At 48.4% G+C, this 20,447-nt stretch overlaps 2 protein-coding genes across 7 annotated transcripts in view; both read right to left on the bottom strand.

Moving 5' to 3' along the window:
- Positions 1-11,436, bottom strand: part of Unkl (unk like zinc finger) — a 47,071-nt gene extending 35,635 nt beyond the window's left edge. For 3 of the 6 annotated variants that reach the window (XM_021186054.2, XM_029470924.1, XM_029470925.1), the window contains exons 1-2: positions 11,336-11,436; positions 10,163-10,372 (exon numbers count right to left, since the gene is read on the bottom strand). In XM_021186054.2, coding sequence (XP_021041713.1) covers positions 10,163-10,372; positions 11,336-11,412 — 287 coding nt within the window. In that variant the 5' untranslated portion in view covers positions 11,413-11,436. Of the gene's footprint in view, positions 1-10,162; positions 10,373-10,819; positions 10,964-11,335 lie in introns of those variants that run through there. The other 3 variants (XM_029470926.1, XM_021186056.2, XM_021186055.2) reach the window with 3 other exon arrangements.
- Positions 11,437-12,752: 1,316 nt separating this feature from the next.
- Positions 12,753-15,257, bottom strand: C17H16orf91 (chromosome 17 C16orf91 homolog). Its single transcript, XM_021149398.2, has 2 exons — positions 15,167-15,257; positions 12,753-15,087 (listed from the first exon to the last, which is right to left on the bottom strand). The coding sequence occupies exons 1-2, from the start codon at positions 15,196-15,198 to the stop codon at positions 14,709-14,711; spliced, it is 411 nt and encodes a 136-aa protein (XP_021005057.1). The 5' UTR covers positions 15,199-15,257; the 3' UTR covers positions 12,753-14,708.
- Positions 15,258-20,447: the final 5,190 nt, after the last annotated feature.

The raw sequence follows: 20,447 nt of genomic DNA, 5'->3' as shown, positions 1-20,447 counted from the left end.
GTCTGCTTCCCACTGGCAACTGTGGAGGGCTGCTTCTACATTCTTGCACACCAAGGTCTGCTCTGACGAGAGATGACTCTACTCAACAAGAACCTGTCCCCGACTCCACAACCCTCCCCAAAGTGCTCAGACCTGATCTGATACACACATCGAAAAACACCGCTTCCCATCAACGCGACTATTTGCCTTCACCTCACAATAATATGCTTGCCAAAACGGTTCGCTCTGAGGCGTGCTACCTTTCCGTATTTTACACCATGCACTGCTACTGGTGCTGGTCGTTTTTTTGTCAATCTGACACAAACCAGGATAATCAGGTACCAGAGAACCTTAAGTAAGAAAATGCTTCCAGGGCTGGAGAGATGGCTCAGCGGATAAGAGTACTGACTGCTCTTCCGAAGGTCCTGAGTTCAAATCCCAGCAACCACATGGTGGCTCACAACCACCCATAATGAGATCTGACTCCCTCTTCTGGTGTGTCTGAAGACAGCTACAGTGTACTTATTTGTAATAATAAATAAATCTTTAAAAAAAGAAAAAAAGAAAGAAAAGAAAAAAAAAAAGAAAAGAGAAGAAAAGGCCTCAATCAAACTGCCCTGTAGACAGACCTGTGAGGGTTTTTTGGTTTTTTTGGACTGACAATTGATATGGCAGGATCCAGCCCACTGTGGGAGGCACCGACCCTGAGCATGTTTGAATTGTCTAAGAAAGCAAACTAAGCCAGATGGTGGTGGTGTATGCTTTTAACACCAGCACTCTGGAAGCTGAGGCAGGCAGATCTCTGAGTTAAGAGGCTAGTCTGGTCCAGGACAGCCAGGTCTGAACAGAAAAACCTTGTATCAAACAAACAAACAAACAGGAAAGAAAAACAAAAGCAAACCGAGCAAGGCACAGAAAGCAAGACTGTAGGCCTCTGCCTTTTCTGGGATGGCTGCTTCCCCGGCTCGTTCCCTCAGTTCCCTCAGTGATGGCCGTGATGTAAGGGAGCCAGATAAACCCTTTCCTCCCCGAAACTGCTTTGGGTCAAAATGTTTTATCACAGAAAGAGAAAAGCAAACTAAGACATTATCCTTATTACTGCTAATTGCTGTGCCAAAATACACGACATCAGATAAGGACAGAGTCTTGACTCTTGAGAAATTTACAGGCTCTCTCTGTAGACCAGGCTGGCCTCCAACTTCAGAGATCCACCTGCCTCTGCCTCCCTTCCAAGTGCTGGGATTAGAGGCGTGCACCACCACCGTCTGACTTCTTTATAGATTTTTATTTTATTTAATCTTACGGTTGTTGAGGTAACTTTAAGTCAATGTTTTCTGTTTTTTCCTGGAAGCACTGGGATTGAATCCAGGGCTGCAGTCATACTAGACAGGTTCTCTGAGCACTGAACTAAAGCCCCTGCCCGCCTTTGCTGACTTTAAAACAAAAGTATCTCCAAGAAACTTTAATCTGATTATAAATAAGTACTAAAGGGCCAGCACACAGTCAGGAATGATGGAGGGAGATCTCACTGTCTCTAGGAGCTACACTACAGAAGAAGCAAGCAGCTGTCAAAGCTGTGCCCATCTCTTCTCTCAAACTGGAAGGTAGAGTTTCCTGCCTACTTTGTATTTTGAGACAGGTTGATCCCAAGCTGGCCTCAAACTCCTAATTCTATCTCTACCCTTCAATTGCCAAAATTACAGATATAACTCCACTATGTGCCACTAGGCCTGGCCTTTACTTTTTTTTTTTCAATTAAAATTTTAATTTCTAAATATTTACTAATATTAAGTAATAAAATATTTCTAAAAATATTTTATTACATTGTTTATTTTCTGTATGTGTCCAACAACCCCGGGAGTCTGTTATTTCCAGGACTTAATTCACAATGTTCTTTGGTGTCAAGGACCTTTATCTAAGCCACTTCATCTGTTCTAAATTAAAAAAAATTTTTTTAGACAAGATTTTACTACATAGATCTGTGGGGCTTGGAACCACTATGTAGATGAGGCTGGCTTCAAACTCACAGATCTCCTGCCTCTGTCTCCTGAGTACTGGGATTAAAGGTGTGGACTACCACTCTTAGCCCTGAATAAAATTCTCAAATGTGCATTCCTGCCATGCACACAGGCTTGTCCTCTTTCTGACAAGTTATTATCAGAGAAGGCAGGGGTGGCCCCTGGGCCCACAGCCTGATGCCTTCCAGGAATGAGGGAAAGAAGTTGTACTAGATTAACAGGGCCACAGACCTGGTCAGGAACAGCCAAGGCTGGACCTGGGCAAACAGGAAGAGATAGGGCAATGCCATGTCACAATCACACAACAGGCTCAAGACCATATACTCGCAGAAGAGTCATAAGCAACCTACAGAAACAGGAGAACGGGACAAAGAGGCCTCACACTGAATGTGCGCGCGCCTGTGTGTGTGCATGAGACAGATGAAGACAATACTACAAACAAGCCCTCAAACAGAATGAATGACCTCGCCTCCACTGCAGCCCACATCTACCTGTGCAGTACCCAGGGATGCCTCCACTCTAGCAGTCTTTCATTCCAACTGCCATCCCGTCAGAGAAGACGGGGGTCAGAAAAACATCACTCCAAAGGGACAGGGCTCTAGAGAGGTCCCCACACTGCAGAGACAACTTAACTACCCTTGTGCTGAGGGGCACCTTGATGCTCCAGGACCATTGCCATGGCAACCAGAGCACCGGCTGAGATTTCTCCCTAGGACAGTCGCACTCCCACTACCTGGCACTCTTTTCTGCTCAGCCAGGCAACCACTGCTCACTACTCCACAACCTCAAAATTGAGCTTGGACCAAATGTAAAAGAACGGCCTCGATGATGGGCATGTCTTAGTCTCAAGCACTCGGGAGATAGACATTGCAAGTTCAAGGCCAACCTGATTTACATATTTAATTCAATGCAATTAATTTAATTCAAAAGCTCACTGTGGCTGGCTTTGGCATGCAGAGGACATCTCCCAAAAGAGATCCTCAGGGATTACTGCACATAAAAACACAGGGACATTCGACAAGCCAAATGGTCCTTCCAGGGACATCTTCCAAGAGACTTCATCTTGAAAAATGCAATTTACTAACAACTACACATATTTTAAGCTGATGTCTCTGTCCTCCAAGCTGACATCTTTCAGGAGTTTCCTCCTGCCACCTCCTCTGGCCCCTGCTCTACTCTAAGGCAAGCAAGCTCTTGCTGAGCTCAGTGCCTAGAACCTGCAGCCTTGGAAGCACGTTTTACACGAGTCCCTTGTATATCCCAGCATGTGCTTGGATTATAATTCCATTACCCTGAGCATCCTGGAGCCACTAAGAGCACATGCTCCCTCCAAAGCCAGCAGCGGCACAGCTCCTACATGCAATTCTCCAGCCATCATGCTCATGTTTCCACTCATGCACAAGTTTGCAGGACACACTCAACTTACAAGGAGGCTGGCTTTCATACAAGTCTCAGGCCTCACAAGTTTTCCTATTTATTTATTTATTTATTTATTTATTTATTTATTTATTTATTTTGAGATAGGGTCTCACTATGTAGGCAGGCCTCACAAGTTTTCCTATTTATTTATTTATTTATTTATTTATTTATTTATTTTATTTATTTTGAGATAGGGTCTCACTATGTAGGCCTGGCTGCCCTGGACTTTGCTTTGTAAATCAGGCTGGCCTTGAACTCACAGAGCTCTGCCTTCCTCTGGCTCCTGGGTGCTGGGATTACAAACATGCACCTCCGCGACTGCTCTCCCACAGGTCTGTATATGAAACACTGCATAAGGGTCCTTCCACGCAGGCGTCATATGTAAGAACCACATGCCACAGCCATCAAGACAAGACTCGCTGCTCTAAGTATTAGAATGGAAAACCAAGCTGGTGGTGGTGGGCATTCGGGAGGCAGAGGCAGAGGCAGAGGCAGGCAGATCTCTGAATTTGAAGCCAGCCTAGTCTACAACTTGAATTCCAGGACAGGCAGGGCTACAAAGAGAAACCCTTTGTTTGAAAAACAAAACAAAATAAGAACAAAAAGAAAGAAAGAAAGAAAGAAAGAAAGAAAGAAAGAAAGAAAGAAAGAAAAAATAAATCAAGAGGCTATAGAGATGGCTCTGTGGTTAAAAGCACTGGCTGCTCTTCCAGAGGACCTGGATTCAATCCTCAGTACCTACATGGCAGCTCACAAGTGTTTTTAACTACAAAGTATCCAATACCCTTATACTGACTGATATACACATAAGCAAATACACACCAATTCACATGAAATAAAAACAAATAAATTATTAGAAAATTTAAAAAATATATAATAAATCTTAGGAGGAGGAGGGGGAGGAAGAGAAGGAGGAGGAAGAGGAGGAGGAAGAGAAGGAGGAGGAAAAGGGGAAGAGGAGGAAGAGGAGGAGGAGAAGAGGAGGAGGAAGAGGAGGAGGATGAGAAGAAGAGGAGGAAGAGGAGGAAGAGAAGTAGAACCCAACAAGTGGCCAACAGGTTGAAGTTTGAGTAAGAAGCCCCCATAGACTCACGTAGCTGAATGCTTGCCATCAGGGAGTGACACTACTTCAAAGGGATTAGGAGGTGTGGCCTTATTGAAGGAAGTGTGTAACTGGAGGGGAGCTTTGAGGTTTTAAGTCTAAGCCAAGGCTAGGATTTCTCTTCCTGCTGCCTTTAGATCTGGATGTAGAACACTCAGCTCCTTCCCGGCACCATGACTGCCTGTGTGCTGCCATGCTTCCTGCTATGATAATAGACTAAATCTCTGAAACCGTAAGTCAGCCCCAATTAAATGCTTTCTTCTGTAAGAGTTGCTGTGGTCATTGTATCTCATCACAGCATCAGAACACTGACCAATACAAAGTTTCATTAGGAGCCACAATGAAAAAACATCCCCCCTGCTCCAGAAGCCCATCTAGACAACATCTCTGTCCCCAGATGCCTCGGGTGTCCTTAGGAGTTGGGGTTGGGGTGGACTGCCCCATGAACCAAGTAGGGAAATGAGGCCTGCTGCTCAGAAAAGGCAAAGCAAGCCAGGTGAGAGCTCATTTATAATTCTAGTAGCACAGTTGCTGAGGCAGGAGGACTGCCAAAAGGTCAAGCCCACTTTGTGTGGCAGAGTAAAAACCTGTCTGAACAACAACAAACTCAAACCAAACTAAACCAAACTCACAGCAACGTTCCACCAAATTTCTGAGTCCAATTTTTCGTGTAAACAAGACAGATGGAAGCTTTTAGCCAGCTACATGGCCAGGGACAGTGCTTAAGTCAGAAAATAGCAAGCACGCAGTGGGGGCCACTTGAATCTTCCCCATCCAAACAACCATGAAGACACACTCCTGGCCCCCTAGAAGACTCTTTGCCTGCTATAGTTCAGGAAGACATACCCAAAACACCTAACCTTACCAAGTAAAGTGCAACTGATCGTATGGAGGCGCCACACCCGGCCTCCATAAGCATGGAGAGCTTCTGCCTGTGTACCAGTCCCATTCTCCTCCCCAGAAACTACCTCAAAAGAGAGGTACTGGTTGTCATGGCACATGACTTTAAGCATGTGGAAGGCAGAGACAGGAGACAGGCAGACCTCTGTGAGTCTGAAGTCAGCCAAAGTCACATAGTAAGACCCTGTCTCAAGAAAACACAGAAAAAGAGATAGGCATACAGACAGACAGACAGACAGACAGACGGAGACACAGACAGTGAATCTGCTTGCAGCCCTATGAGCACCTGTGCTGGACGTGCACAGAGATGAAAGTAACTCTATCAACTGCCCTAGCTGCTGCCTAATGGGCTTGGGAGACAGATCCACCACTAGTTAGCCAGCTAACTTAACTAAGCAGGCCATTCCCACGGGGGACAAAGCCCACCACACATGACCCAGAGCTATCTATCATTCAAAGCCCATCCTGGGAAAAGGTTATGCCCACCAGAACAAAGGGCAAGTTGTCAGTCAGGATGGCATGAAGCAGGAAGTACCCTTTGGAGCCAAACCCTGCAGTGAAGTAGTCTGTAGGGCTCCAAGAGTTATCAAAGGACAGGCTGAAAGAGAATCATGGGAGGAGGCAGCAAGGACTGACCACTGTGGTAGTCTAAATGTAACTGGCCCCCAGAGGCCAGCAGGGAGTGGTACTATTAGGGGCTATGACTTTGACGGAGGAAGTGTGTCACTGTGGGGATGGGCTCTGAGGTCTCCTATACTCAAGCTATGAATATAGTCTCCTTCTGCGGCCTACAGATCAAGATGTAGAACTCTCAGCTTCTACTCCCAGCACCATGTCTGCCTGCACACTGCCATGCTTCCTGCCATGTCAACAATGAACTAAACCTCTGAAACTGTAAGCCAGCCCCAATGAAATGTCTGCCTGATCATGGTGTCCTGATCATGGTGTCTTCACAGCAATGAAACCCTAAGACAGCTACCGACTGGGAATTTTAACCATGAGACTGTTTGACAGCAAGCTTTCCCAAAGAGGGTGTGTCCACAGGGAGAAGTGGGAGGACTCTACAGGGAGAGGTGAAGAGGGAAGGAGGAGGTCACTGAGGTCAGGGAGGGTAGGAAAGCCAGAAGGAAAGGGCGAGGATAGAAAGAAGAGGCCCCCAGAGACACGCTCCAGTGCTGCCCTCCTGGAACAGGTCCGGAGCCCCAGGATGACCCCACATCAAGAATACCAGGTGCTCACTCTACCACTCACTGGTTAAAGGGCCTTTAATCTGAGAAATGGCGATGTTTTAAAATAATGTATTTGTGGGGCTAGGCATGTGGCTCGGAGGTTAACCCTAGCTTTCCTGAGGGCCTGGGTTTTACTTCAGCACTACAGTAAGTGTTTATTAATTGCTTGGTCGTACTATGCAAAAAGTAAATAAAATAAATTCATGACCCTGATATAAAGGGGAAGCCCCACCATCATTGCTCTGGAGGGTACTATCTAATTTATCATTTCTATGGAAACCCAGCATGAGCCAGAAGTGCAATTCAGGAGGAAAAACTTTCCACATGTGCAGTGATGGGGAAGCCCTCAGTAATTACTAAGCACAGACTCCCAGTGGAGGCAGCTTGTCAAATGCTTCCCGAGGGGCAAATCATTCCATGTGCTCCAGAGAAGCCACAAACAAAAGTCTTCCCTGAGACACCCCTGACGCTGTGTGTCAGACACACAGAGTGTCAGTTAACATGTCTAACTAACTCTGTGGTTAGTTACCATTTGTACACAGCTACGGAGGACCAGCTGTAGGTGATACTGAGTGCAGCACACTGCATTCCAGGAAGAACGGACACACTGTGGGTGCCCAGCTCTGACATGCTCCAGTACCAGGCCAACTGAGTTTCAGAACCGCAAACTGTCTGAGACATGACTGATTTTTAGATTCATTTTATTATATGTGTTTGAGTGTCGTATCTGCATGTTTCTCTGTCTAATGTGTGTGTGCCTGGCACCTGCAGACTTCAGTAGAGTGTCAAGATTCCCTGGACCTGGAGTCCTAAGTGGGTTGTGAGCTACCATGCGGGTGCTGGGAACTGAACCCAGGTCATCTGGAAGTGCTCTTAACCACTGAGCCAACCCTTTAGGCCAAGACATGCTTTCTTTTTACAAATTAAGATTATCGTTGGGGGCTGGGCGTGGTGGCGCACACCTTTAATTCCAGCATTTGGGAGGCAGAGGCAGGCGGATTTCTGAGTTCGAGACCAGCCTGGTCTATGAAGTAAGTTCCAGGACAGCCAGGGCTATACAAAGAAACCCTGTCTCGAAAAACCAAAAAGAAAAAAAAAAAAATTACCATTGGGGAACACCAGGAGTTATCTGCAAGGCATATACCCTAGGACAAGGTCAGGCAAGGTTGGCACCATTCACCTCCTGTCTTCCAGCTCCAGGTTCAGGTAGCTGCAGTCCCAAGGTGACCAAAAGAACATGGAAAATACTGGAACTGAGCCTGGGTCTCAGCCAGACAGTCACCTGTCTTCTAACGACATGTTCAAAGGAACCACCAGTTCAAGAGGATGCAAGCAGCACAGCTTTGGTAGATTAAATACCATAGGTGGTTGCACACCTTCAATCTAGCACTTAGGAGGCAGGGGCAGATGGATCTGTGTGTATTCAAAGCCAGCCTGGTCTACAGAGTGACTTCCAGAACAGCCAGGGCTAAACACTACTTCTAAAACTAAATACATTGTATGTATTTAGATAGTATGCGTGTGAATGCACGTGCAAACATGCATATGTGCCATAGCATATGTACAGGAGTCAGAGGAGAACGTGTATGAATTTTCTTCTTCCATTATGCGAGTCCCTGAGATAAAGTTAAAGTCATTAAGTTTAAGTCAATCTTCACTTGGCAGCAAATGTTGTTTGCTCACTGAACTATACTGCTGGCTCTACACCACTGTAACTGAATGCACTGAAGCTCAGCAGACTACACTGTTTATCTAGCTTGGCCCTCGAGCTACATTAACAGCAGCTATATATACATTTAAAACCTTCTGTGAGGGGTTGGAGAGATGGCTCAGCAGTCAGGACCATGCACTGCTCTTGCAGAGGATCCAAGCTGAGCTTCCAGAATTCACACTAAGTAACTCACAACTATCTGTTACTTGAGGGCTAGCAGATCCTCCAGTCTTTGTGGAGTCCTGAAAGCTCATGTGCACATGAACACACACACACAAAATCAAAAACACAATCTTAGCCGGGCAGTGGTGGTACACGCCTTTAATCCCAGCACTTGGGAGGCAGAAGCAAGTGGATCTGAGTTCGAGGCCAGCCTGGTCTACAGAGTTTCAAAACAGTCAAGGCTGCACAGAGAAACCATGTCTGGGGGTGGGGGTGGGGGCAAAAAAAAAAAAAAAAAACAAACCAAAACTTCCCCCCAGGACAGGAAGCTCACCCCCCCCCCCCACACTGCCTGAAGGAAGCTTAACACCTCCTGGTATCATATCCCACCTCCCTTGAACACAAAGTCTCACTTGGACTTTTTCCGTCTTCATTATTTCAAAACCAAGATGTCTGGAGCTGGACAAAGAGCCCATCAGGAAAATACCTGCCTCGAGAGCAGAAAGACCTGAGTCTGATCCCCAGAACTCTGATTCAGGACAAAACAAGACAAAGCAACAACGACAAAACCACTGATCACAGTGGCACACACTTGTAATGCCAATGCTAGGGAGGCAGAGACAGGTGGCCCCTGGCACCTGCAGGCAGGCCAACCAGTCTGGCCTATTTAACCAGCTCCAGGCCAGTGAGAGACCCCGTCTTAAAATAAGGTGAGGAACAACATGTAAGGTTAACTTGAGAACTCTAATCGTATGTGTACGCACTGGCGCATGAGCCACCACACTCTGCACCTGCACACACATGCACACAAAGACATCTGTTCATAACACCATTAGGAAACTTGTAAAATATAAACTAACCCAAACAAAACCTTGACTTATTAAAATCCAAAAGTGTTACATAACTGACAATGTGCAAATAAAACAACTTTCCTACCATTAAAAAAACAAAACAAAACAAAACAAAAAACCAACAAATGAGCCGAATGCATCTCAGTGTTAAGAGTCCTACCCTGCATAAGCAGATCACGGGCTCCTGTCCATAAATCAATTCACAAATCCTTATCAGAATTAACAGTTCTGCTACTCTTCTTTAAAGTACATACATAAGGAAACATTCCACACTTACATGTTACACATGACACACTTACAACTGACCACACAAAACCGTTTTAAATCAGATAGCTGATTTAAATCAAAACATGGGCCAGTTTTAAAGTAGAGCATTAGATGGGGTGGGGTGGTAAGTGACTCAAAATCAGTTTGAATTACCAAAGATTTTCCCCTACAACACACATACATCATCTTTTAGGGAACTAGCCTACAAACAGGGAGCCCCTCAAGCACAATACTCTACTGACCCTGGGAAGTCTTGAATAAAAATGAGGTTCCCTCTACAGGTAGTGGGTGTTAAAAAGAAGCAAGGAGACCAGTGTAGTACACCTTTAATGCCAGCACTTTAAGGGGCCAAGACAGGTATCACTATGAGTTTGAGGCCAGTCTGGTCTACATACAGTGTTTCAGGACAGCCAGGACTACATAAAGACACCCTGTCTCAAAACAAAAACCAAAAACCTGTTGATCACAGAGTCAACACCCGTCCTGAGGAAAGACCAGGAGCCACCCACCGGAACCCCACTTACTCATCACCATCGGGACACAGGCCGGTGGCCTCATCGTACTTGGAGCAGTATATGTCCGGGCTGTAGTTGAAGGTGCCATCGCGTCGTCGGAGCGGTCTGCGACGACGCTGATTTAGGAAATGCCAATGGAAACAGGTGAACGGCCTGTGCTGGCTGCACTTATGCTGCAAAAACAGGGAGCACTGCTCTGTCCTAAACTCCTTTAGATACCTAAAAAGACAAACAGCGTTGCGGGCCGCAGCCACCGCCGGCTGGAGGCCCCTGGGATGCGGCGGGGCAGGGTACCAGACGCGAAGCACACATCCCCCCCCCACCCCCCGCCCCGGCAACACACACACACATTGAGTCCATCCTGACTGCCATGGCCCGGTACCCTCCTTTTTAAAAAGCACCCCGGGTGTCACTTCCCAACTCGGAGACCAGTTAACTTCAGTCAGGCAGACTCTCCGTTCCCTGACCCCAAATACCACTTCCCAGTCCCCAGATAAGGAAGATTCCCGGACACGAGGCATAGACCTCCTCTTAGCAGGCCATCACCAACTCTGATTCCAGGTAACTCTACAGAACTACACTCCATTCTCTGCCCACTTCTAGTCCTTGACCCCTGGAGCCACCTCTCAATCCTCAGTCCTTGTCTCCCGACTCCCGCTCGACTACCTTCACAGGTTCCAGATGGACTGCAAGCGCCACCCGCCCACACCAGGCGCAACCCCTCTTCTGCGCCGCAGAAACGACCCCCGGGATCACAACCAAGCGGCCACCGTGCGGCTCCGCCCCCAACCCAGAGGTCACCCCAGACCCCGGAACCGCCTCTCAACCTCAGGCAGCGACTGCCCGAGTCCGGATGGCCGTGCGCCCACCTCCAGCCCAGGCGCGGCCCTGAGCTACGAACGCAGGCGCTGTTCCCCAGACTCCAGTCTGGCGCGCGGGGTCGCCGGAGACCAGGAGCAAGTCCAGCCCCCAAGCCAGGGGTCACCGAAAACCCTGGGCGCCACCACTCCACCTTAGGCGGCGGCCCGCGCCCTGACGGCGTGACCCGCAAGAGCTGGCGGCGGGGGCGCGGGCGCGGGCGGGGCGCACCCACAGCGGCGACACCCGGGCCCGTGGCGCACGCGGGCCGCTGCTCTGCGCCGCAGCGCCCAGAAGGCCACGGACGGCAGCCCAGGCACTGACCTGTAGTGGGTTGGTTTCTCTGTCTGCGGGGGGGACCCGCTCAGCGCCGCCGCCGCCGCTTTCGAAACCGACGGCATTTTCAGTCAAAACAATGCAGCGCGCATGCGCCGCGCCGGCGCCCCCGGATCTCCCCCCCGCACCGAGCCCCCTGCGCCCCCCGCCGCGCCGGCCACACCCCCGGGCACGCCACGCCGGCCACGCCCCCGCCGACCCCTCGCCCACGCGCGCTGTGCGGCGGGGGTGACACACAGGTTCTGCCGGCCCACCACGGCGGCAAGTTACAGGCGCAAAGCGGGACACGCCCGTTGGTGTAGAGTCCCCATGATGGCCTCTGCGTCCAGGGCTGCTGTTGGGCACAGGTTTCTTTGAACTGGAAAAAGTCTGACTGTGGCAATGGTCGCCCCTTTATTAAATTTGTGAATTTAAGGATAATCCGAGTGTGAATTCTGTTGAGCCACTTTTTAAAAAACACAACCTAAGAGGCTGCCAGATGAGCCCATCGGGTAAAGGATGTACAGGGTGGTCAGTAATCAGAGTGATCTGGGATCCGCGGAATGCCAACTGCACTGCACGTGGGGGGCAGGAATCGGCAAGTGCTAGGATGAATTCGGGAGAACCCAGGGCTAGCATTCACTAGTGTGTAACTGTTTGGCATGAGACATTATAAATGCAAAGAAAAGTGACCCCAGCTCCTCAGCTAACTGCGGGTGTGCTCTGAGGGATAAAGTCTGAGTAGCACAGCCACAAGTGTTCTGAAAGGAATGGGCAGAAAAGAAAGGGATGTTTTCAGAAAGGAGGATTACAGAAAACCTATTCCATTTCCAGAAACACGATCTAAAATATTAACAGAGAGACATACACGGTCCACGTATGTATGCTATATTTTAAAGTACTAGTAAGGTAAAATTACCATTTGCTGGTAGGATTACTGACTTCTTCATATGACATTTTTGCAGACAAATTCTGACAACTAGCCTACCTTTGGTTTGGGTGCTAGAGGTAGAACCCAGAGCCATGTGCATGCCGGCCAAGCACTTACCCCTGAGCATTTCCCCTAGCCCACAGACCCTGAAGGTAACTTAAAGGACTTATTTTAATGGTTGCACAAGCATGTGGATGGATAGTGAGTTGTAGGCAGTCCCAGCAAACAGAAACATTGTTTTTTCAAAGATCAAATAGAAGAATGAGCAAGCAGGGAAGGGCAGACAGGGGAACCTACAGAGGAATAAATGTGTCTCAGACTGCTGAGGAACAGGAAATGAAAACTAGGTCAACCCCCAACTCCAGCCTGGAGAAACACACAAGACAACCTAAGGTATCTGTGTGTGTGTGTGTGTGTGTGTGAGAGAGAGAGAGAGAGAGGAGCTGGCTCCGTAAGGTGTGACAGCAACCTTTACTGTGGTCATGGGCAAAGGTCTCTCATCAAAAGATGTGTTTATTCCTCTGCAAACATCACCTGTGACACCCACATAAGGGCCAGACATGTCCTTTTATTGAAGCTGGTAGTCGAGGGCTACGGCTCAGAACAGAACAGGTTTTTATCTGGGTAACAGCTCACTTCCAACACTACTGAGCCTTTCCATTTTCAAGAACTTACAAAAAGTGGCTGTTGGGGCTGGAGAAATTGCTCACAGTGGTTAAAAGTAATGGCTCCGCTTCCAGAGGACCCAAGTTCAGTTCCCAGAACCTACATGGATGCTCATAGCCATTTGTATCTCCAGTTCCAGGGAATCTGACACCCTCTTCCTACCTGTATAGGCAACAGACATGTATGTGATGCACATACATACACATGAAGTAAATCTAATTTTGTAAGCGTCAGTTAACTCCTCCTCCCTCAAAAGAACATGTTTTATTTAATCATTTCTTTCTGCCCAACAGTTTATCTACCGTCTTGTACATGCAGCTGGCTTATAGTTACAGGCCCTCTCCCCACCTGATATTTGCTGGGCATTCACCCAGAGAATTCACTGGGCTGAAAACAATAGGAAAAACACAAGCTACAGTCTACTTGGGAAATAGGACAAGCATGGCACAAAAAAATAAATAAATAAATAAATAAAATTTAATAAACATTTAGTTAACCCTTCAGCTAACAACCTATTCTCCTATCCGTAAAATAAAATAGATGTGAAACTCAGATCTGGTGGTGCTCGCCTTTGATCGCACCACTCAGGAGGCGGATGCAGCCTCTGCCTCTGAGTTCAAGGCCAGCCAGGGATACAACCAGAATTCCAGAATGGCCAGGGCTACATAAAGAAACCTTGTCTTGAAAAATTAGAAAGGAAGGGGGAAGGAAAGAAAGAGAACGAGAAAGCAGAGGTGTAGTGAGTGTCCCCACTTATTCTGCTCACGAGTTCAACTGCCCACATCACTTCAGAGAAGTTATCAGCCTGGCAGCACTGAGAACCCGCTGCATGAAATGTGACTTTTTTTTTTTTTTTTTTTTTTTTTTTGCAAAAGCAATTCTATGTGAGCTGGAAACAGACCTCATTGGTAGGATAGCACAATAGACTCCTGAGTTCAACCCCAACTCTGTGAAAAGACAGAAACAAAAACCCCACTATGTTATTGATGTTTTGTTTTGTTTTGTTTGAGACAGGCCCTCCCTTTGTAGCCCAAGCAGATCCCAAACTTAGGATCCTCCTGCCTCAGTTTCATAAGTGTTGAGATGACAGGCATACACTACCACTTCAGTCAAGTTTTTGTTTTTAAGTTCTCACGTGGGAATGAAGAGCAGAAGAAAAAAAAAAAAAAAAAAAGATGGCAGCAGAAGCAGGCTGATCTCTTAAGTCTGCGGCAAGGCTGGTTTACATAGCCAGTTCTAGACAGACCTGCCAGAGCTATATAGGGAAACTGTGTTTCAAAACAAACAAACAAACAAACAAACCAAAGCCTACTTGATGAAAGGGGAGGTGAGAAAATTGAGTTCATTAGACTTTACCAAATGTATTTTCCATTTGTTAGTTTTTAAAAATAGCTTCAACTGATGTTGCACACACATAGCTAATTACACTTCAGCAGTTAGTCTGTCTCGGAAAGCGAATGAACTGCAGGTAACACCTCCGCCAGATTAACGCTGGAAACATGATTAGGCTGTATGAACACATCATAACTCAACAGCATAAGGTGCACCCAAAACCTTTTCTAGGAACCTCAAAAGTTCTTTGGACGTAATCACTGGGCATTGGTGTTCGGCAAAGATCAGATTTCAAGCCTCCAACTTTGTGCTGTGTTCTTGTGTCTCAGCGCCAAGAGCGCCATCCAAGTCCTTTAAGCAACGAGGACATGCGCAGAACCAGTTCAGAAATCGTCAAATTCGACGACAAAACCAAAGGACGGCTGCCTAGTCCCTTCCTCAGCACGCACTCTGTTACGTTCTAGCCCCGTAGAGGGCCGGAGCTTCAAGCTCCTCCGGAGGACCTTCCGGCTCCTCCTCGTCCTCCTCTTCCAACACCTGCCCCAACCACAGGTCCATGCCGCTCTCCTCCCTCTGGTAGCACCATACTACCAGAGCCACGAGTGTGAGGGTGAGCGGCAGCACTTTCCACCAGGGCCGCTGCTGCGGCTTCCCCAGGGAATGCTCCACGGTCCAGCGGATCGGGGTGGCTTTGCTGCCGGAAAATTGGATCGGGAGGTTGGGGTCTTCGTCCTCCTTTTCCCTGTCTGCAGGCTGAGCTGGAGACCGGCCACGGGGCGGCGGATGCAAACTTCGCGAAGCCCAGCCCACGAGCCGCAGAGCCCGGACCGCTCTGGAAGAGAGACAGCAGTAAGCGTCCGGGAGCCACGGCCACCTCCCACCCTCACGCACCGGCACCTCACGGCTCTCACCCCGCAGCCCGTGAGCACAGGACACTGTTCATAGCGACCTCGACTCGCACGCTGAGGCGCACCGCGCTTTCGTCACTTCCGTCGCACAAAACCGGAAGCCGAACTTCACATCCAATTTCACGACTACAAAACGTGGGTCCGGCCGCGCAACGGAAATGATGCATTTCCTCTCGCTAGCTCTTCCGTCTCGGGCCTCGCCCTGATCGCTATCTGGAAGACTTACGGGTTTGTGTCGTTCTGGGTCCTTCCATTGAGGCCTGATCCGGCGCGGCGGATTGAAAGTGAAGCAGACTCGGTTCTCCGAAGAGCTTGGCCCGAGGCTGTTTAGTGTGATGCCCACAGACTTGAGAACCCGTGGCATCTGCTGGCTTCTTTCCAGGACCATCGTCCGGGAGGGACTTGGTCCCTGTTCTCCATGAGCGCATCTTCCATTCTTAGCGCTCTATCCTAGCACTCAGGCCCGGAGGCGGGAAACCCTGGCGCCTTAGACGCCTCCCGGCCTGGCCGTCCCTTTGAAAAGGCTTGTAGAAACATCACCTCCACTTAGACTATCCCAGGTCCCCAGAATCCATTTGCCTTCAGGAAGAATGGAAATGGCTCTGTGTAGACCATAGGCTGACCAGATCTCGGACAGCCTACAGGGAAGCGATTCTGAAATTACACTCCCATAGCTAACGTGCGCCTGGCCTTTTGATCTGGAAGCGGATTGAAGCTCTGTGCATCGTCAGAATCAGCCAGGCAACCTTGTAATCCCAATACCGTGGAGGCAGATAGAAGAAAATCACTGGTCCCAAGCCAGCTTGTACTACACAGCTTAACATCAACCCAATTTAAAATACAAAAAACAAAACAACAACAACAAAGGATCAGCCCTAAAGGTGTCTGTCTTAGTACCTATGCTGTGTAGAAGCTAGAGTGAGTTATATTACACCTGGTCTTACCGCAGGGCTCACTAATGATTGTCACTCTGAATTTATTCTTGATCTGCAAACCAGTGACATGAATAAAAACAAAACAGAAAAAAACAAACAAAAAAACCTCCTCTCCCTCTATCTCATGGAGCTGTGAGTTCCTTTCTGGGCAAGCAGAGTCCCCATGATTTATTTTGCTCAGGAGGGCATAGTGTCTGAGGGCACCAGAGCATGCATGACAAGGGAAAAGTTAGGCAGGAAAAGGACCCTTCAGCCTTTGACTGTTAGTGATGCAGATATTCCTGCTAGAGTGAGGCCCAGTCTTACACAGCACTCCAAGAAGGTAGAGGGTGCCCTCACTAGGCAGCATAGAGGGGAGACACACAACTCACAGTGCAGCAACCTGGCTCCTGAAGACATGAAGTTCAGCTACAAAAACCCAGCCCAACTGTCCTGTCTTCACTTGAAACTCCTCTGCTGGAGGGCTGGACTTGAACTTCTCCCCATGCAGGAAAATAGGGGTCTGATATCAATTGGGTCCAGAAGCTTGGGGGGAAATTTACACCTGTTGCAACTGCAGGATTTGGGAGCAGCCTGAAAACTCACTTTCCTTGTTCCCTGCAGGTGGTTTTGCCCGCTCTTTGCTCAAGGTCTCCCACCTGGGGCAGCACACTCTGTCATCCTGAAGGTGACCGTAGCTTTTGGATGTTTACTGCTTTGTGGGAAAGCAAGGGTCCTGGGAAATGCCCTTACTCTGAGGTGTAATCTAGCCCAGGATGGCTGGGAAATGCCCTTACTCTAGCCCAGGATGGAACAAAATCAGGAGCCTCCTGTGACGGGTAGTATGCTGCTTTCCAGTGGCCACTTACTAATGGGAAATGCCTCACACTCTGTTCTTCCTCAAGGCGCTCTCACTGAGTTAGAGCAGGAGCAATGATAGAGATGTCGGGAGCCCAGCAACACCTGTGAGGTTCCCCCCGCCCCATACACTAAGAGGCCCAACCCAGGACCCTGACTAAGAGCTGCTGTGTCAACAGAGGCACCTGTCTACCAAGGTCCTCCTCCCTGGGCCCCACCCCACCTGTTCCATCACAGAACCCTACACTGCTACACCAGTTTCCTGGCAAGGACCTCACAGCACCCAGGCTCTTAACTATAGGTAACATGCAAACCAGGGCGAGCTTTCAGAAGGAAATGGAGCTTAAGGGCCCTAAGGTGTAATGGGAACCAGGCTTCCTGGATTGGATACTATAGGGGAGCCAGGCTCAAGCTGCACAGGACAGCCCATGGGACCAGAACAAGGAGGTACAGCAAGAGTTGAGAGTTTCACCCTGGGGTGGGCTAGCCTCTGACAATGACCAATGAGCCCATCTCAGTTTCAGTGACTGTCTCAGATCAGAGGCAGAAAGAGACATTTTAGGGCTGGCAAGACAAGTGGCTCAATCTGTGAAGTGCTCACCATGCAAGCATGAGGCCCTGGCCGGAGCCTTACCAGACACATAAGAAGCTCTATGTAAGTTTGTAATTCCAGCTCTGGGGATGCAAGGAAAAGAGGGATCTGTGGAGCTCTCTCATTACCCAGTATGGCTTAACTGGCAAGTCCCAGGTCCCAGTAAGAGACCCTCGCTCAGAAACAAGCTAAGTAGCTTCTAAGGAGCATCACCTCTAGACTCCATGCACCTGCACACATGGGACCTACACACATGCACGCACGCACACATGCACACACACGCATACACACATGCAGGCACACACATGCACATGCACACACACATGCACAAACATGCATACATACACATGCACACACACATATGCACACACATGCACCTGCACACATGGGACCTACACACATGCACGCACGCACACATGCACACACACGCGCATACACACATGCAGGCACACACATGCACGCACGCACACACGCATACACACATGCAGGCACACATGCAGGCACACACATGCACATGCACACACACATGCACAAACATGCATACATGCACATGCACACACACATATGCACACACATGCATATGCACACACTCAGGCACGCACACACACGTGCACACACACATGCACACACACACACACACACACACACCCCAATCACGTATCTTCCTGGGGCTGGCATTGCTGTACTGGAGTGAACAGTGTTCCCATGCCTGAAAACAAGATTGGAACCTTGCTTAGTTGCAAATGAAATGGTTTACAAAGATGTCATACTGGTGAAAATAGGCTGTAAATTCATTGTCAGGATTTTCAGAATGTGGTTTCAGATGAGAAGGCAAGGCAAAGGGCAGTAGGAGAGTCCGAGGATGTCAGGAAGCAACAGCCAAGGATTCCCCCCGACACCCCTCCCCTGCTTCCAGAAGGAGGGAGAGAGACCAGGAATAATCTCCCCAAACTGTAGCAAGGAGCATTTGAAATTTTAGGCTTCCAGACTATTGGGAATACTCTTTTTAAACTTTTTACAAATATTAAGCTGGGCAGTAGTAGCACACACCTTCAGTCCCACTAGTTGGGAGGCAGAGGGAAACCTGATCTATGGAGTGAGTTTCAGCATAGCCAGGACTATACAGAGAAACTCTGTCTCAAAAAACCAAATGAGCCAGCAGTGGTGGCACATGCCTTTAGTTCCAGCTATTGGGAGGCAGAGGCAAGCAGATTTCTGTGAGCTCAAAGCCAGTGTGGTCTACAGATTGAGTTCCAGGACAGCCAGGACTCGATAGAAAAACCTTGTCTTGAAAAACAAAGCAAAAGAAAAGAAATGAATTTTAAGTCTAGTTTATGTGTATATGTTTTGCAATGTGTGTATGTATGTATGTATGTATTATGTGCTCTGTATATGTGACTGGCGTACACAGAGCCAGAAGAGTTCACCGGATCCTTTAAAACTGGAATTAGGGGGCTGGTGAGATGGCTCAGTGGGTAAGAGCACCCGACTGCTCTTCCGAAGGTCCAGAGTTCAAATCCCAGCAACCACATGGTGGCTCACAACCATCCGCAACGAGATCTGGCGCCCTCTTCTGGAGTGTCTGAAGACAGCTACAGTGTACTTACATATAATAAATAAATAAATCTTTAAAAAAAACTGGAATTAGGTTCAGTTGTAAGATACCATGTGGGCACTGGGGACAGAACCCAGGTTCTTCTAAGAACAGCAAGCACACTTAAATGCTGAGCCATATTTCCAGCCACACATGGCTGTTGTTTAAGTTACCAAGTTGGTAACTTGGTACTCAGTCACAGGACCCAGCAACTGGTACAGACACCATTTCTCGACATCCTGCTTCTGACAGCACCTGATCCAGGGCAAAGCCTTGGACTTCATTCCTCAGCTACCTGCTCCTTAACAAACTGTTTTTGAAGAACCACTCTTCCTGGTAGGCTGTGCTACAGGAGCCTGACCAGGAATCTGTAGAAGGAGCAACTCTTCAGTAGAAGGTCTAGGATGTGATGCATATGGAGCCACTGCTGCGTCCCTCAGGTACATAACCAACACCTAAGCCCCATTATTGCAAAGCACACAGGGAAATTTCACAGGAAGCCTAATGTCTCACTAATGGGAGGCAGAGGCGGCAGCAGCCGTCAGTGGGCTTAATGGCAGGGTAATTTATTGTAGCTCCACTTAAGAGCTGACATATTGGAGCTATTGATTTTACCAGGAAGATAGATACCAGGTGCCTGGGGGCAGGCAGGTCTGTGCTTCTGTAAAGGCAGAGTCTCCCAGGGTCTGAGGCCTGACAGTGCGTGGGGGCAGGTGGGGGCAGAGGATGGGGACAGAGTGCTTTTCTGAGCCCAACCCCAAACATATCCCAGTTAGGAGCAGATGCTAGAACATATGCTGCAGCCCCAGCCTCCTCCAGGGTCCCAAGATGGCAGATGACTAGGATGGGATGACAGGGGCTCTACCTGGCCATTGAGTGTGTCTCTCCACTGACCCAGAGACCCCAACCAAGCTTTATCAGAAACAAAAGCTAGAGCTCAACCACTCCCTACACCTGCTCTGTCCTGAACATGGCTCACACTCAACACGGGTGAAATATGAGGGTGACTCCCTCACCATGCCAAGTCCCCAGATCCTCTGTCCATTAGCACTCTAGGTCTGCCCTGTGAGAGGTCCTCCCCTTTTGTTTGGACTTAAGTATCAGGCCCTTCTTTGGCTTCCTTGTCCAGGCCTCCCATACCCGTGCCAGCCCTATAGGCCCTTCTAAGGGTTCCTTTCCCAGACAACCATTTGCTGTGTTTTTGTTGTTGTTGTTGTTGGTTGGGTTTTTTTGTTTGTTTGTTTGGTTGGTTTGGTTTTTGTTTTGTTTTTTGTTTGTTTGTTTGTTTGTTTTTTCGAGACAGGGTTTCTCTGTATAGCCCTGGCT

Source organism: Mus caroli, chromosome 17, assembly GCF_900094665.2.
Source record: "Mus caroli chromosome 17, CAROLI_EIJ_v1.1, whole genome shotgun sequence".
NCBI lineage: Eukaryota > Metazoa > Chordata > Mammalia > Rodentia > Muridae > Mus > Mus caroli.
This window is presented reverse-complemented; position numbering and strand designations above follow the sequence as displayed.